General features: G+C 43.1%; 1 protein-coding gene across 2 annotated transcripts in view; it reads right to left on the bottom strand.

Moving 5' to 3' along the window:
* LOC107783089 (transcriptional repressor ILP1-like) overlaps window positions 1-11,709 on the bottom strand; it is a 31,452-nt gene extending 19,743 nt beyond the window's left edge. For both annotated transcript variants that reach the window (XR_012697449.1, XM_075226814.1), the window contains exons 1-2: window positions 11,303-11,709; window positions 10,106-10,261 (exon numbers count right to left, since the gene is read on the bottom strand). Coding sequence is in view for 1 of the 2 variants with exons in the window: in XM_075226814.1 (XP_075082915.1) it covers window positions 10,106-10,261; window positions 11,303-11,317 (171 nt within the window). In the remaining variant the exon portion in view is untranslated. The remainder of the gene's footprint in view (window positions 1-10,105; window positions 10,262-11,302) is intronic.
* Between the last annotated feature and the right edge of the window lie 384 nt (window positions 11,710-12,093).

Genomic DNA, 12,093 nt, shown 5'->3' with positions numbered 1-12,093 from the left:
TTGAATAATATTCGAACACCGTAGCTTGATTTAGGCGCGATTAATAATAAATCATCGTGACTATGGGTACGGTTCCTGTGGCATAGTCATGATACGTAAACCCCAATTCAAGTGCGCGTTTCACGCGACTTGATCATAACTTCAAATAATAATAAAATTAAACATGTTGTAAATCGCGGGTGCGTTTCACGTGGCGCGGTTCGCAATGTCTACCAAAACAACAAGTGTGCGACATCACGACTTGTTCAAATAAATTCCATAAATATTAAAATGCGGTAAAAGACAAAAATGCACAATGGGTTTAAAACATGTATTAAATCAGATAACTAGGCCAATTATTAATTGTTAAGCGACCGTGCTAAAACCACGGAACTCGGAAGTGTCTCACACCTTCTCCCAGGTTAACAGAATTCCTTACCCGGTCTTTTGTGTTCTCGGATCAAAAATAAGAGTTAAATTTCCTCGATTTGGGATTCTAAAATAAATCGGTGACTTGGGACACCATAAATTATTCCAAGTGGCGACTCTAAATAAATAAATAATCTCATTTCGAATAATGTCACTTAAATTGGAAAAAACTCCTATCCCCTATCCCCTCGTGGTTCCTGCCATGCCTGATGATGAGCAGCATCGATGGGAGAAGTTTGGAAGACTCCAGCCTCCATCTTTCAGTGGTACCGAGGGAGAGGATGCACAGGGCTTCTTGGATAGGTGTCAGAGGATACTCCGTACAACAGGTATTCTAGAGACCAGTGGGGTCTCGTTCACTACTTTTCAGTTCTCTAGGGCTTCCTTCAGTTTGTGGGAGGCTTACGAGAGGCGTAGGCCGGTCAGCGCAGCACCCTTTACCTGGCAGCAGTTCTCCGGTGTATTCCTGGAGAAGTTCGTGCCCCAGTCCCGTAGAGAGGAGCTGCGCAGGCAGTTCGAGCAGCTTCGTCAGGGTGATATGTCCGTGACGCAGTATGAGATGAGATTTTCAGAGTTGGCCCGTCATGCTATCTGGTTGGTTCCCACAGACAGGGAGAGGATCGGGAGGTTCATAGATGGCCTCACTTTTCAGCTGTGATTGCTTATGACTAGAGAGAGTGTCTGGTGCTACTTTCGACGAGGTTGTCGACATTGCTCGTCAGATTGAGATGGTTCGCAGCTAGGAGGCCTCGTGGACAGGGTAGATTTAGCGGTGTTCCCTCTGGGGGCAGTTCCAACACGGTAGGGGTCGTCCCTTCAGACATGCTCAGACGGCTCGCCCAGTCAACCGTGGTGCATCATCTGGCCACGGATCACACAGTCATCAGTAGGGCCAGTCGTCGTTCAGTGCACTACCAGCGCAGAGTTCTCACCATGTCTCGTCAGCTCAGGTTTCCACGGGTAGTTCCTCTGGGCGTCAGGAGCAGCAGTTCTGTCAGAGGAGGGGTTGTTTCGAGTGCGGAGATTTTGGTCACATTAAGAGAGATTGTCCTAGGTTGTTGAGTGGGGCTCCACGCTATATTACTCGGCCAATGGCACCAGCACCAGCAGCTCCACCACCCGTCCAGCCAGCTCGAGGTGGGGCTCAGTCAGCTAGGGGTCTCCCGAGAGGGGGAGGCCGATCAGGGGGTGGCTAGGCCCGTTTCTATGCTCTCCCTGCCATACCAGATGCCATTGCTTTAGATATTGTGATTACAGGTATTGTCTCAGTTTGCCACAGAGATGTCTCTGTTTTATTTGACCCTGGTTCCACTTATTCATATGTATCATCGTATTTCGCTCATTTTCTGGATATGCCCCGTGAGTCTGTAGTTTCATCTGTTTATGTATCTACTCCGGTGGGCGATACTATTATTGTGGACCGAGTATATCGGTCATATGTGGTGACTATTGGGAGCCTGGAGACCAGAGTAGATCTCTTGTTGCTTAGTATGGTCGATTTTGACGTGATTTTGGGTATGGATTGGTTGTCTCCATATCATGTTGTTCTAGATTGTCACGCTAAGACCGTGACGTTGGTGATGCCGGGGTTGCCGAGGGTTGAGTGGAGCCGCTCTACAGACTATGTTCCCAGTAGAGTGATTTCATACTTGAAAGCTCAACGAATGGTTGAGAAAGGTTGTCTATCTTATCTGGCCTTTGTGAGGGATGTTAGTGCAAAGGCTCCTGCTATTGATTCTGTTCCGGTGGTGCGAGATTTCTCGGATGTGTTTCCTGCAGACCTGTCGGGCATGCCGCCCGACAGGGATATTGATTTCGGTATTGATTTGGTATCGGGCACTCATCCCATTTCTATTCCACCATACCGTATGGCACCGGCTGAGTTGAGGGAGTTGAAAGAGCAGCTTCAGGAACTCCTTGATAAGGGGTTTATTCGGCCTAGCGTGTCACCTTGGGGTGCACCAGTTCTATTTGTGAAGAAGAAGGATGGTACTATAAGAATGTGTATTGATTACAGACAGTTGAACAAGGTCACAATCAAGAACAAGTATCCTTTGCCGCGTATTGATGATTTGTTTGACCAGCTTCAGGGAGCGATGGTGTTCTCCAAGATTGATTTGAGGTCAGGGTGTCACCAGCTGAGATATTCCTAAGACAGCTTTCAGGACCCGATATGGCCATTATGAGTTCCTTGTGATGGCTTTTGGGCTAACCAACGCCCCAGCAGCGTTCATGCATCTGATGAACAGTGTGTTTCAGCCTTATCTTGACTCGTTCATTATTGTATTCATTGATGACATCCTGGTGTACTCTCGTAGCCAGGAGGAGCATGCTCAGCATCTGAGGATTGTGTTACAGCAATTGAGGGAGGAGAAGTTTTATGCAAAGTTCTCCAAGTGTGAGTTTTGGCTCAATTCAGTGGCATTCTTGGGTCACGTGGTGTCCAGTAAGGGTATTCAGGTGGATCCGAAGAAGATAGAAGCGGTGCAGAGTTGGCCCAGACCGTCCTCATTCACGGAGATTCGGAGCTTTCTTGGGTTGGCGGGCTTTTACCGTCGTTTTGTGAAGGGTTTCTCATCTATTGCATCGCCCTTGACTAAATTGACCCAGAAGGGTGCTCCTTTCAGGTGGCCGGATGAGTGTGAGGAGAGCTTTCAGAAGCTCAAGACTACTTTGACCACGACTCCAGTTCTAGTTCTACCATCAGCTTCTGGTTCTTACACAGTGTATTGTGATGCCTCGCGGATCGGTATTGGGTGTGTTCTGAAGCAGGATGGTAGAGTGATTGCTTATGTTTCGCGCCAGTTGAAGCCCCATGAGAAGAATTACCTTGTCCATGGCCTTGAGTTAGCAGCTATTGTTCACGCCTTGAATATTTGGCGGCACTATTTGTACGAGGTCCATTGTGAGATTTACACTGATCATCGGAGTTTGCAACATCTGTTCAAACAGAAGGATCTTAACTTGCATCAGCGAAGGTGGTTGGAGCTTCTTAAGGACTATGATATCACCATTTTGTACCATCCCGGGAAGGCCAATGTGGTGGCCGATGCCTTGAGTCGCTGGGCGGAGAGTTTGGGGAGCTTAGCATATCTTCCGGCAGCAGAGAGGCCATTGGTATTGGATGTTCAGGCCTTAGCCAGCCAGTTTGTTAGATTAGACATTTCTGAGCCGAGTCGAGTATTGGCTTATATGGTCTCTCGGTCTTCTCTTTATGATCGTATCAGGGAGCGTTAGTATGATAACCCACATCTGCTCGTCCTTAAGGACACGGTCCAGCACGGTGATGCTAGGGAGGTCACTATTGGTGATGATGGTGCATTGAGGATGCAGGGCAGGCTATGTGTGCCCAATATAGATGGTTTGCGTGAGTTGATTCTCCAGGAGGCTCACAGTTCGCGGTATTCTATTCATCCGGGCGCCGCGAAGATGTATCAGGACTTGAGACAGCATTACTGGTGGAGGAAAATGAAGGACATAGTGGAGTATATAGCTCGGTGCCTAAATTGCCAACAGGTGAAGTATGAGCATCAGCGACCAGGTGGGTTGCTTTAGAAATTAGAGATTCCGGAGTGGAAATGGGAGCGGATCACTATGGATTTCGTTGTTGGGCTTCCACGGACTCAGTGGAAGTTTGATGCAGTTTGGGTGATTGTGGATCGGCTGACCAAGTCAGCTCATTTCATTCCTGTGATGACTACCTATTCTTCCGAGCAGCTGGCTCGAGTGTATATCCGCGAGATCGCCAGGCTTCATGGCGTACCGATATCTTATCATTTCTGACCGAGGTACGCAGTTTACATCATGGTTCTGGAGGGTCGTACAACATGAGTTGGGTATTCGAGTGGAGTTGAGCACAGGATTTCACCCTCATACGGACGGACAGTCCGAGTGCACTATTCAAATATTAGAGGATATGCTTTGTGCGTGTGTGATGGAGTTTGGGGGTTCATGGCATCAGTTCTTGCCTCTAGCGGAGTTTTCTTACAACAACAGTTACCAGTCAAGCATCCAGATGGTACCGTATGAGGCTCTGTATGGTAGGCGGTGTAGGTCTCCAGGGGGTTGGTTCGAGCCGGGCGAGACTAGATTATTGGGTACAGACTTGGTTCAGGATGCTCTGGAGAAGGTTAGGGTGATTCAGGATAGACTACGCACAGCCCAGTCCAGACAGAAGAGTTATGCGAATCGGAAGGTTCGCGATGTTGCATTCATGGTTGGAGAGCGGGTCTAGCTCCGGGTGTCACCCATGAAGGGTGTTATGAGGTTCGGAAAGAAGGGTAAGCTGAGCCCGAGGTTTATCGGTCCATTTGAGGTACTGCGACGTGTCGGGGAGGTTGCTTATGAGCTTGCCTTGCCTCCCAGTCTAGCAGGAGTTCATCCAGTATTCCATGTTTCTATGCTCCAGAAGTATCACGGCGATCCATCTCACGTATTGGATTTCAGCTCAGTCCAGTTGGACAAGGATTTATCCGGTGGCAATCTTAGATAGGCAGGTTCGAAAGCTGAGGTCGAAGAATATTGCTTTTGTGAAGGTTCAGTGGAGGGTCAGCCGGTCGAGGAGGCGACTTGGGAGACCGAGCATGATATCCGCAACCGTTATCCTCATCTTTTCACCACTTCAGGTATGTCTCTATGCTCGTTCGAGGACGAACGATTATTTTAAGACGGGGAGGATGTAACGACCCGGCCGGTCGTTTTGAGTGTATTAGCCCCGATCCCCTATTTACTGTTTTCTCAGTATCTGTTTCTGCTTAAGTGACTTGCCGGGAGGTCTTGTTTTTGGTTTCGGAGTGTTTTGGGATACTTAGTCCTTAAAACGGAAGCTCTAGTCTCAGGATTTTGACGGTAGTCGGAAGTGTGTGAAGACGACTCCGAAATGGAGTTTCGTCGGTTCCGTTAGCTTCGTTGGGTGATTTTGGACTTAAGAGCGTGTCCGGACTGTGAATTTGAGGTTTGTAGCTAATTTAGGCTTGAAATGGCGAAAGTCAAATTTTTGGGAAGTTTGACCGGGGGTTGACATTTTGATATCGGGGTCAGATTCCGATTCTGGAAGTTGGAGTAGGTCCGTAATGTTGAATATGACTTGTTTGAAAAATTTGAGGTCAATCAGACGTGGTTTGGTAGGTTTCGGCGTCGTTTGTGGAATTTGAAAGTTTAGAAGTTCTTTAGGCTTGAATCTGGGTGTAATTGGTGTAATTGGTGTTTTGATATTATTTTGAGTGATTCGAAGTTTCGACTAAGTCCGCATGGGGTTATATGACTTGCTGGTATGTTTGGTTGAGGTCCCGGGGGCCTCGGGGGTGTTTCAGATGCCCATCGGAAGGAAATTTGGACTTAGGCATTGCTGGTTTCTTATGGTGTTCTGGTGTTTCGCACCTGCGGTGGAAGCCCGCAGGTGCGGCCCCGCAGAAGCGAAGAGGAGGACGCAGATGCGAGCAAGGCCGGGTTGGACTGGAAGCGTAGGTGCGAGGTTAGGAGCGCATTTGCGAAACCGTAGATGCGGAAGGGGAGGCGCAGATGCGGAAAAAGGCCTGAGTGGCAAGGATCGCAGAAGCGGGCAGAGCCCGCAGGTGTGAACATGTGACCGCAGATGTGGAATCTGGGAACTTAAGTGGGATCCGCACCTGCGATGGAATTTCCGCAGGTGCGGCGTCGCAGATGCGACAAAATGTCCTCAGGTGCGGAAGAACTGGGCAGAAAATGGAAATTCGAGGGTTTGATTCCCATTTCAACTTTGGGACTTTGAGAGCTAGGTATGAGGCGATTTTTCAAGGTTTCTTCAAGAAGATGGTAAGTGATTCTAACTCGGATTGGACTATATTTCATGAATCTATTGCTATTTTCATCATCTAATTAGGGATTTGAGTTGTAAATTTGGGGGAAAATGGTAGAAACATCATAGGCTAAAATTTCGAGTTTTGGAAGGTGATTTGAGGTTGGATTCGAGTAAATTTGGTATGGTTGGACTCGAGAGTGAATGGGCTTTCGGGTTTTGTGACTTTTGTCGAACTTCGAGACGTGGGCCCGGGGGCCGGTTGGAGCCTATTTCGGATTATAATTTCGTGTTTTTCTTGTGGAATTGATTCTTTTAACGTACATTAAATATATCGTACTGCTTGTGGCTAGATTCAGGGCGTTTGAAGATTGATTCAAGGGGCAAGGGCATTGCGGAGTAGGATTTTGCGTGGTTTGAGGTAAGTAACAATTTTAAATCTGGTCCTGAGGGTATGAAACCCCGAATTTTGGTATGATGTGACTATTTTGGAGGTGACGCACATGCTAGGTGACGGGCGTGTGGGCGTGCACCGTGGGGGATTGTGACTTGGTCCGTCCCGTGAGACTATAAAGTTGAATAGACTATTGCTAATTACCTGCTCTCTCTGTGTTATAGAGATTTGACTGCAAATCATGTTAGAAATCATCCTTAGGCCATATGTTATCACTGTTGGGACCCGCAGCGGTCGAGTACTTGTTGAATTAACTGCTATTTGTTGTCTAGTACTCAGTCATGGTTTTACTTATGCATCATATCTCAGTCTCTTCTTGATTCTTATTGATACACTATGTTATTTTGTTTGGGCTGATCTTTATGATTTCTGAGGGCCGTGAGACTAGAGAGGTACATGACTAAGAGAGGCCGAGGGCCTGGTTGTGAGGTATAAATACCGTAGCACGTGAGTTGTCTGTGCGAATCATGATGTTTATACTTAGCACGTGAGTTGTACAGTAGCACGTGAGCTGTCCGTGCGGATCTTGATATGATACGATAGCACGTGAGTTGTCCGTGCAACACGTGAGTTATCCATGCAGATTATAGCGCTTGAGCTGATATGAGCCCCTCCGGAATCTGCACACCCCCAGTGAGCGCAGGTACCTATTGAGTGTGAGTACTGAGGGTTGAGAGCCGAGTGATTGAGCTGTTGTGACGAGTTGAGTGTCTCTATACTTGTTTTCTATTTGTTGATGCACTTAGTTGCTATCTGTCATTGTTGTGAAATTTCTGAAAGATTCTAACCGGAGACTACGAGGTAGTTGCTGACGTCCGCGGACCTTGTCTCTCCTTCTATATTTTCTTTCTTTCAAGTATTGATACTCAGACATTGTTTGTATTAGACTTGATATCTAGATACTCATGATTCAGTGACACCCCGATGTCGGGCTATTTTTCCGCACTTATGCTTTGAGTTTTACCCCGTTTTCATGAAAGACGTCGGTTATTTTAAATATATTAATTCATTTCTGTTAAATGTTGAAAGTGTTTTGGAGATGTCGGCTTGCCGAGTATCACGATAGGCGTCATAACGACGGGTTAGGTTTTGGGTCGTGACACACTCGCACCTGAGTCCGAGCAACTTAGCTTCACAGTAGTTGGAACAATGGAAGAGCAAATATTAAACAGAAGAACTTGTGGAAAGTAATTCCTGTTTGCATCTGGTGGGTTATATGGAAGGAATGGAATGCCAGAATTTTTTAAATAGGCTAAGTTCTTACCAGAAAATTAAGCTTAACTGTATTTTCTTATTTCATTTTTGGTGCAAAGAGAGCTAAAGGGAGGATATAAATTCATTACTAGATCTGCTAGAAGAAATGTAATCGAACAGAATGGGCTAGAGGGTCTCAGTTCTTTTGGGTTCTGATTGTGGTTCACACAATCTCTTGGTAAATATTTTACTCATATATAAAATTTGTTATCATTTTCAAAAGAAAAAGAATTATGGTAGGAGCTACAAGCTATAAGAGGTTTGGACGTACTTACTTGGGCAATTGGAGGAAACTTCAACATTACAAGATTTAAGGATGAGAGAACCAGCAAGTACAAAACTGCAAGATCAAAGAGAGAATCCTCCAGATTCATATATGACCTCTCCTCATTGACCACCCTCTTCATGGTGGTTGATAGACATGGTTTAGAGGCTACAATGAGAGGGTAGCCTCTAGAATAGAGAGGTTCTTGGTCTCTACTGAATGGGATGAGTTTTTCTGTTTTTGAAGAATATTAAACAGAGAGTGATGTCGAGGATCATGTCTGATCACTTCCCAAATTTACTTGAATGTAAAGATTGGGGAAAAGGGAAGGGATGTAATATACATGGCAGTATAAATCTGGTGCTTGCAAAAAAACTAAAACTGCTGAAGGAAGATATTAAAACTGATGTTTTTGGGAGACTGGAGGATAAGACAAGCACTGAAATGAGTTGAAGAAATTGATCTCTTGTTGCATCAAAAAGTCAGGGATTCCATCTTAAATGAAGAAAAGTCTACATTGTTAAAAGAGTTGGAGGAGATTGTAAATGTTGCAGAGGTGTCTCTGAGACAAAAATCTAAGTACCTATAGATTAAGCAAGGAGACAGGGATACTAGATTCTCCACAGAATGTCCAATTCCCACAAAAGATAGAAATACAGTTATATCGACATGCTAGAAACAAATGGCAGAACTTCAGAAGACCATAATGTTCATTACTATCTTTAGTTTACTTTCTGAGTAGGAGAAGAAGATACCTTTTTGGTGCTGTGAACAGGCTGGCTGCTCGGGATGAGGAAGACAGTGGATTGCAAACAACATTTATGGAAGAAGTCAGTGAAGTCATCCAAATGTTTGATGGTGACAAGGCTCTAGGTCCGGACGATTTTAATACAACCTCTTTTGGGACGTGCTAGAATATTGTGAAGGAACATTTGAAGACTATGGATTTTCTATGAAGAAGGAACTTTTGGAAAAGCTTTAATAAGTAAATGTTTATAGCCCTTATTCCCAAAAAGAAAGGAGTTGTAAATGTCAAAAACTTCAGGCCTATCAATTTACTGGTAGTGTTAATAAAATTATTGCCAAAATGTTAACTGAACGATTGAAAAGGGTGATGGATAGATTGGTGGCTGATAATCAAACTGCCTTAATCAAAGGAAGACAAATGTTTGATGCAGCTTTAGCAGCAAGTGAATATCTAGATTATTACTTAAGAAAGGCAAAGCGGGCATATGTTAATTGGTCTTTCTCATTTACTATACAGAGAAAAGCCGAAGAAGATAAATTTGTTTGGCCTCAGAAGACGCTTTGGAAAACCAAGGCACCAACTAAAGTTGCATGCTTTGAGCGGTTGGCAGCACATGGAGTTTGTCTTGACACTTGATCTACAGAGCAGTGGGTACAATAGTAGCAATAGATGTTTTCTATGTGAATCTGATGCTGAATCTGTAAGTCTTATGTTGATGCATTGTAATCTTTTTGGAGGGTCTCTCCCCCTCTAATATCCCCCTCTTATATATATACACATATATATACTTATATATATTTGAGGTATGCTGGGTTATGCCACAGAACTTCAAATGCTGAATCGGTAATTCGTATGTTGATGCATTGTTATCTTTCTTGGAGGTTCTGGTTTTTTTCTTAATATTTTTGGGGTATGTTGGTTATATGCCACAGAACTTCAAAGGTCTACTCATCAGATAATACGTTCAGGGCATGGAAAAGACTGAACTACTGAAGAAGATATGAAAGCTCACTCCTTAGTGCATTATTTGGACAATCTGGCAAGAAAGAAATAAGAGATGTTTTTTAGGGGAAAAAGGTGCAGATTTCAGTAAGTAAAGGTGTTCAAAATTTTATTTTGCTAGCATAAAGTTGATCTTGTAATTAGTATAACTAAGGTCTTTGAATACAGAATAAACAATTCATAAATTGTAAAACATACCTGCAAACACACACATATTCCACAAACAAAATCACGAAGCTTTTGCATAAATATGCACTCCTCATTAATAGCTGATAAAGAATGTTCCAGTGCACTGACATTTGACAAAGAGGCAGATAGATTTTCTTCAGTATTGCACAACGGTGCAACAGATTCCTGACAAGAAAGGCAAAAAAGGTAACAGAGTTAATATCTAAATATACACTATGCTATAATAGTTCAACTTTTTATTATGGCAAACACATATAGTCAGTTTGCCAGTTGAACGGCTGAACTTACACATGTTTATGTGTCTTAGCCTATTTTCTCTAACCACTATTTAGCTTTCAAAATCTATTAGGGAAAAAAGCCAACTATTGCAGCATGAATCAAACACTTCATTATCTGTATTTAAAAAAATTATATATAAGTTTAATTTATTCCATTAATGCATAAAAATATCAGCATTTGAGTCCCTGAATTTTTAATTTTTTTTGACAAGTATTTGTGATTTCTAAAGCAACTTTGTAAAGCACAACAAGTTCCCACTTGTTCTAAGTCAATGCAAACATGATCTGATTAGTAGTATCATATCCATGAACAAAATACAGAATCAATGTTTCATCTTGAAAATACCAGACATTGCTTAACCTTATAAATAACGAGAACCTAAGTGAAAAATGTATGACAAAAAGCTAGTGACACAAACCTGACAGTCAAGGCAAAGAGGATGTCAAATGACATAAGATTCTTGAAGAGCATTGCTTAACCTTATTAATCACGAGAACCTCGGTGAACAAATGTATGACAAAAAGCTAGTGATACAAAACCTGAGTCTAGTTAAGTCAAGGCAAGGGGGTGTCAAATGACATACGATTCATGAAGAGCGTACACAGTTATCTTCACACAACAAAAACTAATATCAATCTATTAATCCTCAATCCCAAGCAAGTTGGCTCAACGAAATGCATGCTAAAATACGCTTTGATCAGACCATATCTTTCTTAATATGAGGTAATATGTCAATGATACAGCTAAAATAAGAAATTGAGAAAAGAAGACAAATTCACAATCTTTTAAGGAGCTAAACAGAGAATTACTCCTAAATAAAGATCGAACATGAGATGGAATTATTAACAGAGAAAGGGAGAGAGTTTTAATTTCACCAAAATGGATCGAATGAAAAGAACACTCAACAGATTGAATGAGAACACGTACTTTTAGACTTTTCATTTTCTCAAGTAGCTTTTCTTAACAAGCTCAGCCTGCTGCGATAGGCAAAACGGATTCCAGAACTGGAGGAGGGTTTTATGGGGCGCGTAAAAGCGGTGTAAGTACCGGCGGATTAGGTGCAGGGGTAAAACGCATTGCAGAACCGGAGGAGGGTTTTGTGGAGAGCTTAACGGGATACTCGTCTGCAAAGCTGAGGAGCCTGGCGGAGGCGGTGTTCGGTCGTTTTGCTGCGGTGTGGTGTCTTCGCCGCCATCGTTGTCGCTGCAGCGGCGGAAATTTCGCGCTTTCATGTCTCGTCTTTTGAATTATTCCCTTACAAAATGAATAACCGTGCATAACTAATATAAGTTTTAATTTTTATATTTATAAAAACTTAAATTGGGATACTCAAGTTCTTGTAAAAGAGTCATATATAAATATTATATGACGATTAATTTATCTTCGATTCGTATTAAATATATATCGAATCAAATAATTTATTTATTTTTACTATCATTTTAGACTTAGACTCTATCTAATCCTATCCACCCGTTTGCCAAACTAACCACCCCTATTACATATATCTAAAATCAAACACCTACTCCACTTGCCAAGCATTATGTCTCCTATTAAGAGCACTTAGATTTCTTAGTGAGTGTAGAAGAAGTCAGTTTAATTTCATGCCGATAAATGAGATTAAAATGTCTTTGTTTCTAATAATAATAATAATAATAATAATAACTCCTTTGTTCATCATCATTTTGCAGTTTGCACCATCTGTTCCACGGATAGTTCTA

Source organism: Nicotiana tabacum, chromosome 12, assembly GCF_000715075.1.
Source record: "Nicotiana tabacum cultivar K326 chromosome 12, ASM71507v2, whole genome shotgun sequence".
NCBI lineage: Eukaryota > Viridiplantae > Streptophyta > Magnoliopsida > Solanales > Solanaceae > Nicotiana > Nicotiana tabacum.
Note: the sequence above shows the minus strand (reverse complement) of the source record. Positions and strands in the feature narration are given on the sequence as shown.